The 20,875-nt window shown below is 42.0% G+C and overlaps 1 protein-coding gene and 1 non-coding gene across 2 annotated transcripts in view; both read left to right on the top strand.

Annotated features, from left to right (window-relative positions):
* The window catches only part of prrc2b (proline-rich coiled-coil 2B), a 93,101-nt gene that overhangs the window by 4,983 nt on the left and 67,243 nt on the right, over positions 1-20,875 (top strand). Inside the window, 11 exon segments of the mRNA XM_047018074.1 lie at positions 2,129-2,231; positions 3,502-3,565; positions 3,688-3,831; positions 4,043-4,145; positions 4,147-4,378; positions 4,576-4,697; positions 4,871-5,034; positions 14,941-15,028; positions 15,171-15,324; positions 15,845-16,211; positions 16,352-16,536. Of these exon segments, the coding sequence (XP_046874030.1) occupies positions 2,129-2,231; positions 3,502-3,565; positions 3,688-3,831; positions 4,043-4,145; positions 4,147-4,378; positions 4,576-4,697; positions 4,871-5,034; positions 14,941-15,028; positions 15,171-15,324; positions 15,845-16,211; positions 16,352-16,536 (1,726 nt within the window).
* On the top strand, positions 1,662-1,773 carry LOC124466292. The gene has a single exon (XR_006955909.1). It is a non-coding gene; the product is annotated as a U5 spliceosomal RNA (small nuclear RNA).

Genomic DNA, 20,875 nt, shown 5'->3' with positions numbered 1-20,875 from the left:
GGTTACGTAGCTAGAACTACAATAATCCACCATAATGGAACGGAACTCTCGCTAAAGTAAGTGAGACTTGGCGAAATAAGTCTCGCTTTTCCTTAATCGACATTGATGGAACACCACCCCCCAGGTGCTGCATGACAGTGTGTTTGTGTACATGAGAACTTGCCCAAGGTTAGTGACGGTCTGTGGAGAGGTTGGCATGTTTGTGTTAAGCTAACTCAGGGTTAGCTGGCGATGCAGGCTTTTGAGCTGTATGAGTGTAAAGTGGTTGCAGGTGAACACTCCAAAGTGTAGGTGGTTTTACAGGGCTTGAATTGGGAAATACTTTGCCATATATGCTCCCGAAATTGGGTCTGTGCGACCTCAAAATTTGGGAGCATTTGTGAGTGCAAATAATTTTGTGACCTGTTTCAATTTCTGTACAAAACGCTCGCTAATTAACCTACTGCACAGGATGTGCTTTCTGTGAGCTGATGCAATGACCGGTTCACCAATCTATCCAACATTATGTAACCAATTAAACCTAATCTTTACGTTCGAAACTTTAATGCAGATTTTAGGTTGGTTAATATTAACCTTCAGTCAGTACTAGTCACTGTGCTCCGTTGTCACGTGACGAGCTAACTAGCATGCAAAATAAATCCAGGGCTCTCAATTCTCACGCTTTGGTTGTGAGACTTGCGCATTTCAAGTATTTCTCACGCAACATCTTAGTATTTCTCATGCTGAGAATAGGGATGGGCATTCGATTAAATTGTCTTAATCGATCGTTGGGAGAATTAACGATCGATTTTCGATTAATCATTGACATTTGTACATTAAATTATTTATAGGCTATATTAAAATGCAGAGAAAATAGAAATAAGTATGTTTCCGCATTGAGATCTGTATTACAAGAAGAACAACTCTTTCTGTACTCCTAGCAGCGGAGCTGACAGCTAGAAGCCAATGCTCAAACACAACTGAACCTCGTTTTTTTCCGGCTGATTAACACAGCTTCATAAAAATCTTCGCCCTCAATGAAACTTTAGGGTCCCATATCCATCTCGATGGACTTGCAGATCCGTTGGGTAATTTTCTCTGCTCGTTGTGCATCGCAGCTCCTCCGTGCTAACACCAAAAGCAGGATGCACCGCCACTAACCAGGGTCGGATGTAAGCTATGTTCTTCAAGTGGGAGGCTACATCTTTTGAGTCGTCGAGGAGTTGTATTTATACTCAGCGTTGCAGTGTTGGCAGTGAACAAAGTCAAAATGGGCTCACGCTACACTTCGCCGTGACATCTTCCATGTTTACTTTTGAAATACATGGAAACTCGCCGGTAACTGAGTAGGCCTGTGGTGTTTTTTTCCAAACATTGCCTTCAAGGGGTAAAATGTTTAATTGCTGCCACATAGCAAATCCATTGCATTCCTTCAAGACTCACACTACGCAACAGAACACGTATTCGTTTTATCTTTTGAAAAAAAAATGTAATAAACGAAATTCTTAATGATCAATTAATCGATCGCCGATTAATTATGCCCATCCCTAGCTGAGAAGTAAGGAATAACTTGTCCCGCTGTGTACAATTAATGGACAAGGCTCAGGCATACGGAAGGGAAGTGTCTCAAGTTAAATGCCACCTACCAGCCAATCAGAAACAAATTTCCTTCAGTCTTCAGTACACTCTGGTTTCTCCCCAGCACGCACAAGCTTTTGTCTTTTACTAAAGACTTCCGTGGAGAGGAAATTACGAGTATCAACCATTTTTAAGATGCCCTGCTCAGGCGGGGCTTCCTGAACTGTTTAAAACATGAGATGGTGGTATGGTAATCTCACGCAAACTTCAGATAATACTTGAGAGTCCATTAAATCAATACCATAACATTTTAATTTTGTGGATCCTTAATATCAGTGGGTGCTCCCAACATGGTGTGTCTGATTTAGTGATGCTGTGTCTGTTTCACTATGTGGGTGGTAGGAATAAGAACAGGCAAACAAATAGTTTGCCACAAGGACATAAAACATATGACTTATGAAAACGGATAACTCTTCATGCCAAATTGTTACCAGTGTCGTTTTCACAATATAGCTGACACACACATTTAGTGATGCATAGGGTAAAACACTGGTATTTTTTTGTCCCACAGTTCCATTGCATCAACAACACAGCTGCTGGAGTTGCAGCCGCAGCTGGCTTTACAGAAGTCTGTCTCCAATCTTCAGAAGCCCACACCAGCAACCAGCCAGGAGGTGGGCCGAAGATTAGAATATATTTTAGATTTTGAATGTTTTGAAGATTGTATTTAGTCAGCCCTCCGGATATTATAGTCTTTGTTAAAGGTCACATGATATGCTGTTTTTGGATGCATTTATATAGACCTTAGTGGTCCCCTAATACTGTATCTAGTCTCTTTCCCAAAATTCAGCCTTGGTGCATAATTACAGCCACTACGAGCAGTCCCACAATGAGCTTTTCTCAAGACGCGCTGTTTCGGTGTCTGTAGCTTTAAATGCTAATGAGGAGGAGAGAGGCGGCACCATGCACTAATGGATTTGGGTTTACAATGGATGTATTGCAATGGCTCGTAGCCCCGTTGCTGTAAGATGCCTAGAATTTTCCCAATTCTCATCTGATCACCCTGGTTGCAGAGGTGCACACTCAGTAATTTCAATGAGGGGAAAGGCGGATATCGCGTGCGCCATAACGGCAGAATGGTTATCCAAATAACAAAGAAGTGTACAACACAACGCGTTACAGCATGTGTATGCACACACATACTTGATGCTACTTACCTTTACATTAGCGACAGTAACTCAGCTGTTAGCTGCAGAGGTAATGTCACAGCCACATTCTAAGGGTAGCAAGCTCGGTAACAATATTCAGTAAAGCAACAAAATAATACAGCGTTAATTAACCAACTTGTCCGAGGTTTGTAGCTGGACCAAGGAGAGTTAGTACTGATCCAGAATTTTATTTCAGCAAGGCCAGCTTTGTATTGGCCCAAGTTGAGGAAACAGTCATGGCTGAAATGTTTGGTGCAGACATACAAAACTTTGGAAAGTTGTGTCTGCGTATTGCCAGAGAAAATAAAATTAAGACACTGGGTCTTCACTGTAAAAATACTTTGGTTTTCCTTTGTACATCCAAACTGAGCAAATGTAATGCTACGTTTGTGGCATGATGTCTCTCGAGGAAAAAAACACTTGCACGGTTATAGCTCAGTTTCTCATTGGCGGGCCAGAACATTTGGGCGGGCAAAGCAGAGAGATGGGAGGTAACCTTAATCCATGTGATGTCACAAGGAGGAGATTTTCAAACCAAACGTTTGAGCTTTCATTTTCTCAACGGCGGAGAAGACCCAGGGCTAGGTTTACACCTATTGAAATTTCGAGCCACTGGGGGACCAAAGGCAGGCTAGGGGAACTCATATTAATGTTAAAGAATCTCCTAAAGTGAAGTTTTCATGTCATGTGACCTCTAATAGGCTTTAAGTTGACAGAGTAAAATTTATTTTTATAGAGCACAAACACGGGTGGACCAAAGCAATGGGCCCAACTAAATGGAAAGGCAGTCGAACAAGATGGTCAGTACCCCCTGCTAAAGTTATTACTGAAGGCTGTATCCTTTCTCTTGCACCTATAGTATCCAGTTACCTTTAACTATGACCGTTGCTGTCTTATTTAACCACAGCAACTTCTTTGTCAGGTTCAAGGGCCTCAAACCGACTGCAGCCCTTCTCTCACGAGGAATTTCCAACGTTGAAGGCAGCCGGGGAACAGGACAAGGTTGGCAAGGAAAGAAGCGCCTTCGATCCGTCGTATGGGCCCGGACCAAGCCTCCGCCCCCAGAGTGAGAACCCCCCATTTTTTATTATTACTATTTGCTCATGCATGTCTGCTTGTGGGCCAAGCAAAAACGTTGCTGTGGGTATACGGTAAAATCGCTTGCATATAAATATTTGTTCCTTCATCATGTGTGATTGGTAGCATGGAATGACATAGTTGTCAGCTTCTTCTAACCTAGGGTTCTCACAAAATGTATTTTCTTTTTTCTCCCGCAGATGTGACAAGCTGGAGGGAGGGTGGAGGGAGGAACCTTCAGCCCTCGTCCCTGCCATCTGCCTTGCCCTCCGACCCAGAGAGCAAGTCCAGCGGTGTGGCTGAGACCGCGACCCCCCCCCCCTCCCTCTCACCCCTCCTCGGCCTCCGTTGCCTCCATCCCCCTTTCCGCTAGTCCTTTGGTTACTGCAATGGTTGTTGCAGCCCCCCCATCCCCTGACCTCAAGGAGCCCTCTCTCCGGCCTGCCCAGCCTTTACGCAGATCCACCCCCTCCTCCCTGCAGTATCAGCTCCACCATTCCCCCACCACTGTCTACCATGACATGTTGCCTGCTTTTGTGAGTACTGCTTGTACTCCCTCACGCACACCTCGTATCTGTGCTGTATTCTACTACCCTAGCTACATTTTTATTCCAACTTGACTTATCAGCCGATGTCACACTCTACTCTACTCAACATGTTATCGCTCACAAAGCCAAAAATATAACCACGTCAGTATTGGTCTTGACCCTCTGTCCTCTGTATTGGATTTCAGATGTGCCCCAAACAGACTTGTGATGCCCCAGGCTCTGTTGAGCACCCTCCCGCCACTGTAGTGGCCCCAGTGCGCTTTGACAACAGGCCCACCTTCAGACAGCCTAACCCAGAGCCTGTGAAGTAAGTAGTCACCTCGTGGTTTTGGAGTGGCATAGAACAATTCACAATTTCCTGTGGCTTGTCTAGTTAGATGCTATTTCTTTGCTACTAAATAAGTGTTTAACTTCAACATAACTGGAATACTTTTTTGCTGATTGACAAAAACAAGCATTGCTTATCATTTGCTCCTCCAGCGGTGAGATGAGAAGAGAAAACCGCTTCATCCGCGGACCCACTCGCCCCTCATCCCGCCCCATTCGACGTCCTGGCGAACGACCTCCCCGCCCCACCATCGTCAACCCAGATGACCTTAAGGATCTTGATGAACTTGACAATGATTGTGAAGATGGCTGGGCAGGTGTGAATCTTTCTGTGATATTTGTATTTTCTTTCTTTTTTTGATGTTGAAAAAAAAATTATTGTTTTAGGCACTGTGGAAATTATAGCAAAGGAATGGTTGGCCAAGTATGAAACACTGATAAAGGAATTCAGTAAAATAAATGCTGACGTTAAAGACAAACTCCAAGGTCGAATGCGTAGACAATTTTAACGCAGATCAAAGGGATTGGTTTGAGCCAAGATATAATGAGCACGTAGAATTTGTGCAAGAAGTGGATGCTTGGATACAGCCTCTTCTCTACTACGCAGAGAAGAAGCTAACAAGGGGCCTCATTCTCGAACGCAGTTAAGAAGAATTTAAGAAGGAATTTCTTCTGAATTGGATTTAGGAAACTTTCATGAATGCCAAAATATTTTTCTCATCTGGGATTTGTTCTGAACTTCAGACTTTCCGAACTTGAAATAGCAGTCGTAAATCGGCCAGATTTGTCTCAAATACGATTCCTTAAAAAACCAAGGATCAAACGAATCGCATTTAAGAAAACTCAGTGTATGAAGTGTTAATTAAGTTATGAGAAATTGTTGGTGATTACGTTCAACTCTACAGACTATGGCAAGCCGTTTTATCATTTATCAATGAATTCTTGATATCCAAAATTCGAATTCTTGATATCAAGAATTGCATTATGGATATCAAGAATTCAAATTTTGGATATCAAGAATTCAATTCTCGATATCAACAATTGCACACCCGCTTATCCAGGTGGACACCCGCATATCCAGATTAATTGGATGCTCAAGGAAAGCAGTTAGAAATGTCTAAGGTATACCAACTGTTTATGGACAGTCGCCAAATCGGAAAAGCTGCTCAACGGCCACTAGTCTATTGGTCTGCCGTTGAAGAACAAAGAGGTGAAAATGCCCAACAACAGAGCAATGACAGAGCAACGAGCGCTCAACATAGACGTTCATAGAAGAATGTCAGCTTCAGGAAATATATGATAAAGAAGGTCTACGCTGTAAAGGTCCCAGATGAAAAACTAAAACGGAGTGATGGAAAGGTGTGGTTTATCCCGCATCACGGTGTATACCACCCTAAGAAGCGTAAAATGCGAGTGGTATTCGACGGTGGCGCTTCATATCAAGGAACCACACTCAATGAACAATTACTGCAAGGGCCTGACATGACAAGGAGTCTGATTGGTGTCTTAACTAGATTCCGTCAAGAGTGAGTCACAGTCAGCGCGGATGTGGAAGCGATGTTCCACCAGGTCAAAGTCCCTCCTGAAGATGCTGACCTCCTCAGGTTTTTGTTGTGGCCGGACGGCGACACCTCAAATGAGCTGCAAAAAACAGAATGGAGGTACACTAATTCTGAGCCACCTCCTCACCAAGCTGCGCGAGTTATGCGGTGAGAAGGTGTGCGGAGGACAACAAGAATAAGTTTGGTGCAACAGTAGTGGATACAGTCTTACATAATTTTTACGTAGACGATTGTTTGAAATCAGTTGCCACTGAACAAGAAGCAGTCAGACTATGCCAAGATTTGAAGGCCATCTGTCAAACAGGAGGTTTTAGACTGACAAAATGGACAACGAACCATCAAAATGTGTTGTTAAACATTCCACTTGAGGAACGGGCATCAGAAGTCAAAGATCTCAATCTTGACCAGGATTCACTCGCCATCAAGAGAACAGTAGCAACCACATTTTCTGCTAATTTGTCTTGGGAAAGGCAAGGGTTGCCCTTCTCAAACCACCAACTATTCCGCGGATGGAGCTGACGGCGGCTGCCTTAGCTGTGAAGGTGGATGTCATGCTGAAGAAAGAACTACAGCTACCACTGTCTGACTCAAGGTTTTGGACAGACAGTACTGCCGTACTCAAGTACTTAGCAAACGAGAACATTAGATTTAAGACATTTGTGGCGAACAGTATCGCCATTTTGCAAGCATCGAAAGTGCAGCAATGGAACTACGTCAGCACTCAGTTGAATCCTGCTGATTGCGCCTCCAGGGGACAAAAGGTTAGCGTCTTCATGAAGAACAAAGTTTGGATTGCTGGGCCTGTCTTCCTCAGTAAACCTGAAAAGGAATTGCCAGACAAGCATTATCACTTAGAAGAGCTCACGGCCGAAGATCCTGAGATCAAGAAAGGCATATTTGTCAATGCTACAACAGCAGAAGAAAGCGTTGATGCAATGCAACAACTAATTCGATACTATTCCTCATGGATGCGCCTCAAGAAAGGCTGTGGCGTGGTTCACATTACTCAAGGGAACCCTGGTAAACCTGTCAAGGAAGAGAAAGGAGGTGACTGGATTATACAGTGATCAACGGGTGAACAGGGAGATGTTGAGCTACAAAAAAGGTCTCAAACAGACTTACCGACTGTAGACAATCTGCGACAAGCCGAGATGGATATCAGCCATTGTCAGCAATGTATGTTCCAGGAAGAGGTATCTGCTCTTCGGAGAAAGGACTCCATCAACAAGAGTAGTCGACTCTTCAGACTGAATCCACAATTGAAGAGAGAATTCTTTGTGTTGGAGGGAGGCTCAGTCGAGCGTCTATGCCAGCCGAAGCCAAGCACCCGATGATTCTGCCTAAGAACCATTGTGTGGCTGACCTAATTCTCCAGGATTCACATGAGCGGCTGGGACACAGTGGACGTAATAATGTCTTGTCTCATGTACGTCAAAAGTACTGGATTATCGATGCTCGTTCGTCAATTAGAAGAATGCTATCACAGTGTACTATCTGTCGAAGAAAACATGGTGCATCAGGCACACAAATGATGGCGGATCTACCAAGAAACAGAGTTGGACCAAACGAGCCATCCTTCACCAGAACTGGAGTGGATCTTTTTGGGCCATTCAACATTAAACGTGGAAGATCATCTGTAAAAAGATATGGGGTGATATTTATCTGCCTTGCTTGTCGTGCGGTCCACATAAAATTGGCAACATCATTGGAAACAGACTCCTTTATTCAAGCTCTGCGTTGCTTCATTGCTAGAAGAGGTCAGGTGAAGGAGATGAGATCTGATAATGGGACCAACTTTGTTGGAGCTGATCATGACCTCAGAAAGGCAATAAAGGAGTGGAATACTTCACAAATCGAAAACAGCTTCCTCCAACGTGACATCAGATGGTTATCAATCCATCATCCGGATCCCATCATGGACGGGAAAGAATCATCTGCTCCATCAGGAAAATCATGGGTGCTACACTGAGAGAACAAAACTTGGATGAGGAAGGTCTTCAGATGTTCTTCTGTGAATGGGAAGCCATTCTGAATGGTAGGCCTATTACCATGCCTTCCAACGATATTAATGATCTGGAAGCTCTTACCCCACAGCACTTACTCCTGTTAAAGACTAACCCCAACTTACCACCAGGACTCTTCCTTAAGGATGATACTTATGCGCGTAAAAGATGGAGGCAAGTCCAGAAAATGAGCGATCTGTTCTGGAGGCGCTGGACCAAGGAATATCTGCCTCAACTCCAGAAGAGACAAAAATGGAATCATCCATCACGGAACTTCATCCGGGAAACGTAGTCTTGATTGTCGACGAATCAGCCCCCAGGGGATCATGGCTCATGGGAAGAATGGGAAGAATCTGATGGGAAGAAGCTGATGGGAAGAATCAAGACAAAGACTAATTAACTTGAGGCCAATAACTAAACTCTGCTTACTTCAGGAAGCAAGATTTCAAACCTCTACAATAAATATAAAAAGTAGTGCTGTCAGTTAAACGCGTTATTAACAGCGTTTAACGGAAGTAAGCGTTGAAGCTAAGTTAATCAATTGTCCCTTTAGCCCGTTAACATTAGCGAGCTAATCGAAAACCGCAAATATCGGTTCGTCGACGGCTGATCTGCATCCAAATCATGTGGTTAATTTCAATCAGGCTAAACTTTCAGGGCAAGTGCTCGTGCACGTCCTACTTCAAAAGGAAGGAAAGGTCGATCACCAAAACCTTGATTTTCTAACGGTATGATGGCGGAAAAGACAAAAGAGAGAGCGGTGATATTCTCACCATCCGAGCAAACTATTATAATGAGTCTTTACGAAGACGATAAGCATATTATCATGGCTAAGTCAAACACCGCCACCGCTGCCAGGCAAGATAGTCAGCTTGGCAAAAAATTGCCAATAAGCTAAATGTGTATTTTCGTAAAATGTATAGGCTCATCTTAAGTGCCTTATTACCCCCAATCAATCACAGGGCCGGCCCAAGCCTTTAAGGGGCCTTAAGCAGAATTGATTTGGGGGCCCCTCGTCGTCGCCAAGTATTATTTTTTTGTAATTACCTAATTAATTCGATTAGACTTCGATTTATTACACATTTGTTAATTTTTGGTGTGCCGTTTATTTGAGGTGATGTTTAATCTAAGAAATATGGTAATCTAGGCTGTACGTACGGTCTTCTAAGCAACAATCAAATGTCAATGTTAGTTAGACTAGCTAGCTCTATCTCATCTGCTTTTTGTTAACACTGATTTGCAAGGAATGCAAGAACAGCTAACTAGATAGCGAAAACACCTAGACTACTGTAGCCATGTAAACTAGTTTAGCTTGCTTACGCAAGAGCAGCTGCTTCTCTCCAGTTCTTTCAATAGATAACCTAGACAGGCGTTAGCAATAGGCTAGACTGCTATTAGTTTTCTGGCATTTTTTTCGTAAGCTTCCCTTCTAATGTCTATTCCCTTCTAGCTAGAGTCATTTGCTAAGGTAGCTAGCTATGTTTAGATATTTGAAATGCATAGCTACCAGTGGATGCCGAGTGCAACACAACAGAATGTTTATAAAAATGACATGCTGCTACTAGGTCATTCAGGACATGCTGCTCCTACCGTATTTCTGGGGCGGCGTTTATTACACAATGTTCATTTTTGGTGCGGCGTTTAATCGAGGGCAGCGTTTAATCGAAGAAACACGGCACATTAAACTGTAATTTCATGTGCTCTTGGGGGCCCTCTGGTGGCCACAGGGGCCCTAAGCAGCCGCTTAGTTCGCTTATGCCTTAGGCCGGCCCTGATCAATCAGATCACATTTCTTAAAATGTGCCTGCTGGCAGTAGGCTTAATGGAAATTAATTATCGAATGAGATCTTGCTAGCGAAAAATAATTATATCAACTATTTCAGAATAAGTATAAAAACAAGGCCAAAGAATATCTTATTGATACGAATTCATAGACACTTATGAGGATATCTGTAGGCCTACTGAAAGCGCTCATATCATGTACTATATATGTGTAGGCCTATGTGTAAATCCTTCTTTGATTTCATTGACTGGGACATGGCCAGGGAATACGATGAATTGATTCATCAGCTGGTTAAGCGCCAATAGCCTACACTGTTCTTACAGCAACGCATGCTTTGCCAATGTTTTCTGCATCGCCTATACTGTAAAAAAAATTACCTGACGCAAAAAAACACAAGGCTATGCAGAGAGTCTAAAACAGGGGTGGGCAAACGTTTTGACTCGCGGGCCACAATTGGTTCTAAAATTTGACATAGGGGCCGGGCCAGGAGCAGATCGATGGAGTGTTTGTGTGAATTAATATAAATGACATAAAAAAGCCATTACATAAAAGGTTTTGGCATTTAACAGGTAGCAAAGCATAAACATGCAAGGGTTATTGTACGAATATTTTATTATTAATTATGTATTATTATTGTCATTATTTCCAAATGCATTTTTTTCATAACAGTATTGAGAAACTCGCTTTCATTTTTAGTGGGAACAGTGTTGTTGATCTCCCTTTTTTTGCCAGTGCATCAAAGTCTGCAGTTAGTTTTGTAGTGGATATTCTCAGGATAGATCTGAGGTGTTGGTCAGTTAACTTGGATCTGTGACGGCCTTTGTTGATGTTCATGACGCTGAACGTCTGCTCATACATATAGGCCGAACCAAACAACGCCAGCATCTTTTGTGCCTTCCGGAGGTTTGGAAACGTGGCTTCGTCAAGTGAAGCATAAACGTCATTCCGTTTGAGAGAGTTGAACTTCTCCTTTAAGATGGAGTCAGACTGAAGATCGACCAGTTCCAATTGCAGCTCCTGCGGTGCTGTTTCAGGGTCTTGTGACAGGGGAGCTGAAGAGACTTTTTTCAAAATCAGAGAACCGACGGCAGATTTCTCCGTGCAGGTCGTCCAGTGATTTGCTGTATTTCTTCACGTTTTGGGTGGCCTCTTTCTGCGTGGCTAGAGTGGGGAAATGAGCGAAAGAATTGTTTGAAATTTGTATGGAGAATAGGGTCAGCTTGGATTTGAAGGCTCTCACATTTGTGTACATGTCGTGCACAAACTGATCTTTCCTCTGTAGCTTCACGTTCAGCTCATTCATGTGTGAAAATATGTCCACAGCAAATGCAAAGTCACAAAGCCAGTTCGTGTCGCTCAGGAAATTTGTTGAATTTTCCCATTAGCTCCAAAAATTAGCTAATCTCCTCTGAGCTCCCACACTCGTTGAAACACGTTTCATAAACTTAACCATCGGACACGAGAGTGGTAAAGTAAGTCCTGATGATCCGCATGGGTTTCTTGCAGGAACGTAATAAACTGATGATGCTGAAGTCCCCTTGCTCGTATAATTTTTTTTATTTTGTTGTCCATTCTTTATTAAACACCCGGCACTCACGGTCCACTTTTCTTTTCTTTGCTCATTTTTACCGAAGAATTCCAACGGCAAAGGGAAAACGTGACGTAGAGAGTATAGTAGGCCTACACCACTCAAACAAAAATCTGAATTCATTAGATTTTTACGATAATTTGGACAAGTTCGGCGGGCCGGATTAAGATGCCTAACGGGCCGGATGTGGCCCGCGGGCCGTAGTTTGCCCATGCCTGGTCTAAAAGCACAGTAAAAGTTTCAAGTAGCTTTATTGTCAATTTCTTCACATGTCAAGACATAAAAGGAATCGATATGATGTTTCCCACAGTGAAACATAAAAAGCACAGGCACAACAGATAAGACAAGACATTTCTTAAAACAGTTACATATTCACATGCAGCAGCATAAGCTCATAAAGCTTGCTGCGGCGTGTGATATTTGTAATGTACGGCCCTAGAAGGTCTTGCAAATAAATGAGTCTTTGTCGGCTGAATCGATATTGCTCAAACAAGAACTCATCCGTGTGAAATAAAGGATCTTGGCGATCGCAAAGAACTCTGTTGGTATGGAAAGCTAATCGAACTAGAATATATATCCTTGGTCAACTGGGTCTCTCAAAAAGGGAGCTGCCAATTATTTTCCGGCGGTGTGGCAAGCTTATCCAGCTACACTTGTTAGCCTGCTCTGGAGCAGCTTAGTGCTAATTGATGTGTTACTATGGTGATTTATTGAAAGTTGCTTCCACAAACCAAAAAGAGTTTTATCTTAGCCTGAAAATGAGAAACCGCTTAGCAAGCTACGACGAATACCCTCCTGAGCTATCATCGCAGCACGTCCAGTCTGAAATGCCACTTGATTGCCAAGCACACAGCTGATGAGAATTCTCCGCCCCCTCGTCAAAGCCAGGCGACAATGGATGACTTCAGGCAGAACCACATGGATACCACAACTAAGAACAAACTTACTACAGCTATAGCTAAATGGGTGGCTACTGCATGTAGGTGTTTTAACATTGTGGAGGACAAAAAATAATGGGACAAAAAGAAATCAAGGGACATTTAGAATAGATAAAAATGTTATTAATTGCGAGTTAACTGACATTAATGCAATTAAATATTTTAATCGTTTGACAGCACTAATAGAAAGGCTATAACATGAAGACTTTTCTTTCCTTGTTTAGTAGCAGAGAACAGCTCAATGACTGTTGTAAACATTAACAAAAAATAGGTCGAGCTTCTCTCTGATACTATGAGGGATGATTGCAAAACCGATTTTACTTTGTCATAGTTGTATAACGACAGCTCGGTGGGTAAAATGAACATACAGTGAAATCAAAGTCCATTGACACCTCTTTCCTATACAAATCTCAAAATGATTTTTTTTTTACTGTTAAACGCTAGCTTTTCAACAAAGCCACCGGAGTGACGTAGGACCGCCCTTTTTGGCTCTGGACTGTATCTTTGTCACGCCTCAAAATTGACATCCAGACCAGCCCACTCACTGGTGTTCCTGCCCAGTCCGAGGTTGCGTAGATCTCCGATGCTAGTTTAGCTGCTCGCTGCTCTGTAGGCTACTTCTGAGCAATAACAAAGATATTGAAAATGGACAACGGTCGTAAATGCTGTGTTTCAGGCTGTACAGGGAAGGCTAACACTTATAGTCTTCCCAAGGACCCAAACATTCGACAGGCATGGCTGCTGTTTGTCTGAGAAGATACCGGCGAAGTTCGACACGCAATTATACATTTGCTCTGAACATTTCACCCAAGACAGTTTTGTCAACCTTGGACAATTTCAAGCAGGATTTGCTAAGAAGCTGAACCTGAAAAAATTTGCTGTTCCAACCGTACGCTCATCGCAACTGCAAGCTGAAAGTAGGCTACAGCATGATTTTGTCGCTAACAGTTATTAGCAATGCTAACGTCTCCTGTGTATCTAGGATAAGTACAATGCTAAACACATCAACATACTTTACTTAGCAAATGACTCCAGCTAGACTAGCTGTAGTCGGCATTAGAAGGGAAGCTTCCCAAAAAATAGCCAGAAATGGAATAGTAGTCTGGCCTATTGCTAGCGCCCGTCTAAATGATCTATTTGAAAGAACTAGAGAAAGGCAGGTGCTAGATACAGGATATGTTAGCATTGCTAATAACTGTTACCGACAAAATCATACTACAGCTTGCAGTTGTGCTGAACGTAAGGTCAGAATGCTCCTCTTTTCAGCAACAGCTTCATAGCAAATCTTGCTTGTCCCAGATTTTTAAAACCGTCCTTGGTGAAATGGTTTGCGCAAACTTGTCAAGGGTCGAACTGCACAGGGATCTTCTATGCTATGGTATAGACAATCAGCCATGCCCGTCTAGTCAATGTTAGTTTGACTCTAGCTCATCTGCTTTTTATTAACGCTGATTTGCAAGGAATGCAAGAACAGCTAGATAGCGAAAACACCTACTGTACTAGTAGGCATGTAAACTACTTTAGCTTGCTAACATAAGAGCATAGGTACAATGTGTGATGATTTAGCCTAGTTTATTGGCAATGGGGCTAACGTTGTTTAATGTTCCTGACTGTTTCATTCAAATAAATAACCTGTGTTATGTAAATCAAAAATTCACGATGCATGTTTGTCCAGATCTTTGTCAGGTTATTTTTTAGCAATATATCTAGAGCTACAACAGCTAGCTAACTGAAGCCGAGTAGTAGTTTGGTTGCTAAGCTGTAGCCTAACATTCTACCCACCTAAATCAATCCAGTTTGCTTCGACAACAGAAATAGAAATGACCAACGTTATCATTTCAAATGATATGTAGTCAATCTGTTGAAAACAGTGTTGTGTAGACACGATAGATTTATTTGCGCGTTTTTATTTCAAGTCTACACCTTCGGTGTTTCGTGAGTGCTGTGTTAGCCGTGTTGCGTTTTGCTCCCCAGCTTCACTCGTTGAAAACCAACCAATCAGTGCGCAGCTCATCTAAATATTAATGAGCATACCATAAAAGGAGAAAAGCTAGTGTTTTTCCCGGGAACATTTTAGAGGATCTATCAGGGGGCATAGAACAGCACCCGGGCCATTTTCAACCCAACCAATGTTACATACCCTATTTGGAGACCTTAAGGAACAGTGTGAAATACCCCCAAAAAAGTAAATCGCCCCTTTAAAAATAACTTGTCTAATTAAAGAAATCTTACAAATGTAGTAATGTTCAGTGTTTCCCACAGATTAGAAAGCAATTAGTGGGGGTGGTTCCGGCTCAGGATTGTTTTTCACTTTAACCCCTGATAGCATAATTTCCCTCTGCCTCTTAGGTCTCCACGAAGAAGTGGATTACAGCGAGAAACTCAAATTCAGTGACGATGAGGAAGACCACTCTACAATTGAGAAGAACCAGATGTGGTAAGATCTCTCTGCTGTCTAGTATTGTAAATTGACTAGTGAGTAAATTGAGCATGATCTCACTGTGGGTTGTGAACTTAAATTAATGACCCAGAGTGTGGCAGTGGTGTTTCACAGCCATGTTATATGTGTTTGTATCTAGGCCTGAGTGGGAGAAACCCCGGCAGCGCCAGTCGTCCATCAGCTCGGGAGAGGGGGCATACCCCCAGGATGGCACAGATGAGGAGGTTTACTTATACCACCGGGATTCACTGGCTCACAAGACCAATGGCAGGTTCCCATACACTGAGGCCCAAGTAAGACCACCAATAGCCCTCAGAACTATTTTTGAAACTTACCTAATAAACTGTTATTAGGTTAGTCTTTTCTTAACTTGATTGAAATGTGTCTTTACCCCAGATGTCTTGGAGGACTAAAGATATAAAGGGCATATCGTTTTGGTTGCCATGGAGTACGATTCTAGATGAAAAACAAGCAGAGAATGTTGGCTCCCTGCTTCACTTTGAATTAATTGTGTCTGTGATTGTTTGCTTGACAAATTAACTCAAAAGTAACTTGGGTGATGCTGGAGCACTGGATATTAATTATGAGCCCCTGGACAGCAAGACAGAGAAACTGATGGGCACAAAGTCATAGAACCACATCTTTCCTTGGACTATGCTGTGTTTTATACCAGACTAATATTGGCTGAAAGGGACACTGAGCCACAAATTCTATAGTTATTTATAGTTCACTATTTTAATACCAGTGTAGCCATCATTTCCCCCTGTACAATGCTGGTTAATACCTGACCCCCTTGTACTATACTTTCTTCAGTCCCAGCAAAAGAGCTCTGGGTCAGGGACAATCCACCAGGGTGAACCCCTTGATGACCAGGAAGAGGCTCAGCGCCAGCCCCAGAATCAGGCTCCACCTAGGGCAAAGTTTGTGTCGCCTGAGCTTTCTGAGGCAGTGGAGAGGGCACGCAGGCGCCGTGAGGAGGAGGAGAGACGGGCCCGTGAGGAAAGACTGGCTGCATGCGCAGAGAAACTCAAGAAACTGGATGAGAAGTTTGGAAAGACAGAGAGGCAGGTGTTGAGGTCTGAGGACGAAGGGAAGGAGACAGAGGGCAAGGAGCTGGCACTCTCCCCTGGGAAGGAGCAAAGCAAAAGTCACCAGGAGAGCTGGCAGTACGGGACGAAAGGTATAATTACCTATATTGCTCTGTGTATCTGTTTATCTGCCATAATGAATAATATAGGTTGATAAAAGTAACTACTGCTTAAAATGGTGCTTTTAGAAAACGTGTTAGTCTTTAACGTCTCTATGCCCTCCCCCTTTCAGACCCATGTGACTATCCCCAGGAATATTCCCCGGGCCAGGACTACAGAGATGAAGCACCCCAGGGCTTATCTGCCTACCGCAGTGAGGATGATTTCCCCGAGCCCACTTCTCCCTTGGTCGACTATAGTCGCCAGCAACCACCCAAAACCCTTCCTCCCCGCTTCCAAAAGCAGCACCAGCAGCAGGTACGACAACGCCATTTCACACTTTACTCAGACCCCTCAAGTACCTTATTTACGAATCTCTGCCTAATCCCTCTCTATAGTAGTGTTTTCAACAACAAAAAACTCTGGTACTCAAATGGGAAAAAACCTATGATACCAGAAGTTACGTTAGTACCTGGTCTACCTGGTACCCATGCAGAGTCGGACGCTGACGAGCACAGTTTTGCCAAATACATCTCACCAGAAGTCATTCGTGGCTCTCTAAAGTCACTAAAAGTTGCTGGGTTTGTCGCTAGATGAGACTTTGTTGTTAGGGAGGGAGAAGAATTGCCAAATTTAGCGACAGTCGTTAAATTGGCAACACTGGACACGGTAGTACATTTACATATGCTAAATGACTGAATGTTATCGTTTTACCGAAGCAATACCAGCCTAAAGTAACCTATACCACCTCAACGCGAAGCATGCGTTGGTCGGCGAGGGGAGTTCAAGTAGAGCCCTAGAAATAACATTAAACCTTTGTTCAAGATAATAAATATATTTATTTAGGTTAACAGTATATGAGCAAATGGCAAAAATAAGACTATTAAGCAGTAGTCTACACATATTCAAAGTGTTTTCTTAATTCTTTTAACAAAAAAACTGAAAACGTAAATCATAATCAATGATTACTTTTTTTCAATAACTATTAACAATCTTAACTTATTATATTTATATTTAGGGTTCCTCCGGTAGGAGGGAACCTATCATTTTTGTTAGTATTCCTATTATTAGGGTTCTTCCAGTAGGAGGAAACCTATTGTTTTTGTTAGTTTTATTATTATTATTATTATTAATCTTCTTCTCTTTGCGCCACAATAACTCCGTTATTGGTCACATATTTTCTAATTTGATACATTGATACCACATCCAAGTGGGTACACCCACACCAATAATGGGACACCTTCAACTGTAGGGGGCGCCACAGGCCACGCCCTAAACTCAGATTTTCAACGTGATTGCATTTCCACAACATTGCTCCAATTCTTTTGAAACTTTGTGTACATGACCTATTTCTCATGGGGAACAAAAAAGCCTCAAGGACTTCAATAGTTTATTTATACAATTACATAAGATTAAACAAAGCTTTGCTGCTCAGTCATTAACAAAGGGTGTGCCATCCACACAGATTGTTCGTAAGAGTGATAAAGGTCAATAAGGAAAGGTCTCCCTTATATGAACAGATGTTAATAATCAATCAATACAGCGGTCACCATGATTGGTCAGCACTGGTCAGTGCCAGTTTAGGATAATAAAAAAACCCAGACCAGTGTCCCACGTTGATGTAGTTTTTAGTTTCTACAAACAGGACACCAGCCCAATCTCCCTGAACCTAAAGGTTCTGGGCAGAGGGGTCAACTTGACTAACCCTGACTCCACTCCCCTAATTTGGTGCCTTTGCTGGCTGTTGATTAGATCAGTTGTAAATACCTTCAGACAATCTGAATGTCCCTTCTACAGAGTAAACCATACCACAGAGCCTCAGTGTCTTACATTCGACTGTCTATAACAAAGGAACTTACTTTTTACCGCTTAAAGAAACATAGATATTGTAACTGTCAATAAATGCCATTACATCCGCCATGATGGATTTTCCTGTACAGTGAAAACTTGAGGAAATCTTTAAAATGTTGTACAGATGTGTAGAAATGATGTCTTTATATACAAATACAAAAGGGTTGTATTTATGTAAATGTCCACATTGCCTCAATATCTTTGTCAATAAATCAAATATAATTTTGACTGATGGTTTTTCAAACCTAATTGGGTTCAAGATGACATCACTGACGTACCATAAACAATTTCACCTTGGTATGTCAAAATATGATTGAATTAGAGCAGTTTCAACTTTGGCCGAATCTAACAATGCTTGCCACAGGAGAACCAACTAACTTTTTTATACAGTAACTGACCGAAGGAATTGCCAACACTGAGGATAGCTCAATGGTCCAAGACAGTGCACTGCAATGTGCATGGTCACAGGTTCGAATTTAACCACAGCCTATGGGCCTGTCATGATACTGATTATTTGTTTTGTTAAGGCGAGACACGGCAGGAGTTTTTCGTATACTGGTCAATTTTGATTTTCTTAGCTATTTTGCTTCCTCAACATGTCTATTTTCAAACTAGTTGAAAGAAAACGTTTAAAATATATTTTAAAGTGTTTATTTTACTGCACTTTGTCTTGTTGTGCCTGTGGATTTCACCAAAATTCAACAAAAGTTAGCATTCTAACGTAACATACAGTGCTGCGACTGTTGGCTTCACCATGACATTCGTGGTATCGTTGTAAAGCTCTCTTTCTCCTGCACAATGTATACATATATCCGCACAATATCTGCACAATATCCGATCCAAACATGGTCATTTCCTTTGTATCAGCAACCAAATGTGAAGGTACAAAGGGAGGGTTTGACCTAAATAAGAAATCCGATTGGCTGGAGTCGATTTCTGATAACCTGATTCGTTCAAATGCATCACGTGATGCGCACTGACGCTTCCTGGTTTAGCTGTCAGCGAGACCTTTTGAATTTCAAAATGCCGAAAGAAGCACTAACACAAACTTCTAAGAAAATAAGACAACTATTGTCACTTCCTAGATAAAAGGCTCAACAGTTTAATGAAGACGACTGTCAAGTTCAATCGATGGGAAAAGAGTATACCGCTGAACATGAACAACGCGCCTCACAGCTGAAAGTTTATGTAGCGCGATTCAAGGGCGTAGGTTTGGTCTCAGCTTTGGTAGGGACACTGAACACTGGCCAAAAAAAAAAAAATATATATATATATGTAGGTAACTGGTTCAGGTTTTATGGAGCTGTACTAGGCCTACATCATCTGTAATGGACTTTTAAGCAATGATTTATATTTATACCTTTTTACTACCTACAAGTATAAGTGTGAATGATAACATTCATGGGTAACATTGTCTAAACATCCCTTAAAAAACAGCAATTTAATGCAATCTTCACCAAAGTGGACAATTCAACTTGTCACCTGAACCCCTGATGCTGATTCATCACCAACCTGCTCTACATCTGTAGCTTCAGGGTGCCGTTTTTCCTGTACAGTAATTCATCAATTTAATACAGACACTAACCATGCTTAGTTGACTGCTGAAATTGGTTGAGATTATAGGGATATTACTATCTAAGGGATCATATAGGCCTACTTATTACCAGTTAATATCACTTTTGAGTTGCTACTAGCCTGCTGGTACTAGGTTAAACTAGCACGGCCCCATTATGTGGGTAGATTAACTTTATCCTTCTGGCTTCAACAAGACCAACTGCTGCTAACACACTGGTCGAAAGATTGCAAACGCTAGGGATAGATTTAATTAAGCAAAAGTTACATGCTCTACTACAACTTTCAAAACATGTTTCCATTGCAGAATGGGTGGCGATGTAAGGCTAGCAGGTTTGCAATGTGTGGGTAGTTTTCCTAAATTATGCCTAATTTGCATATAATTTGCATATCTAAATAAAATCTTCAGAAAACTTGTAATGCAAAAAAACAGTCTTAATATAAGTAAACAACTGGGGAAGTTTAATGGTGCTATCTATCAGTTAAAATGTTTACCCTATTAACCTGTGGTGTCTGGCCTTTGAACAGGATGACATCATTCTGAAGTGCACACACATCGCTGCTTGCAGCTATATTTTATTATATAATTTATTTAAAAAAAGTTATCTTTTATCATGTTGTACCTACCTAGTACAGGAAATACAGATAGGACAGACTAAACAAACAACAAAAACGAAACCCAATAAAAGGGTTATACATTAATTAAATTAAATCTACAAACAAAAAGCTCAGCAAAGCTGAGGGGAAAATAACGATACATATTAAGTTATATGTACAGTGTAGAAAAAAATATGTATGTATACATTAGGGGTGGAACGGTACATGTATTCGTACCAAACCGTACGGTACGGGCGTCACGGTTCGGCCCGTGAAATTGCACGGAGAATACACGCTATAAAAATTAATAAAACTCGCGTGCAAATTAATTAATGTAATGCGGAACTACTGTAAGATATTCGTGTTCTTTAGGGACAATCTGTAGCCCCGCCTTAGCTCAAACTGATTAACGCCGCCACCTGTGTAGCCGAACTGTGCCTGAGTGAGTCAGAGATAGCTAGCAGCAGCACTAGCAGCACGTAGCCTATGCAACGCTAGTGCTAAATATGAATGTTCGTAGTGTAAGTATAGCGAAAAATAGCCTAAACTTTCCTAGACTTTTAGCTGCGGTACTAATGCTTAGGGCTCGCTGATATTGCTGTCTTACTAGAACGTGCATTTAGTCTAGCAGACGCTT

The sequence above is a fragment of the Hypomesus transpacificus genome, unplaced genomic scaffold, assembly GCF_021917145.1.
Source record: "Hypomesus transpacificus isolate Combined female unplaced genomic scaffold, fHypTra1 scaffold_89, whole genome shotgun sequence".
Taxonomy (NCBI): Eukaryota; Metazoa; Chordata; class Actinopteri; order Osmeriformes; family Osmeridae; genus Hypomesus; species Hypomesus transpacificus.
This window is presented reverse-complemented; position numbering and strand designations above follow the sequence as displayed.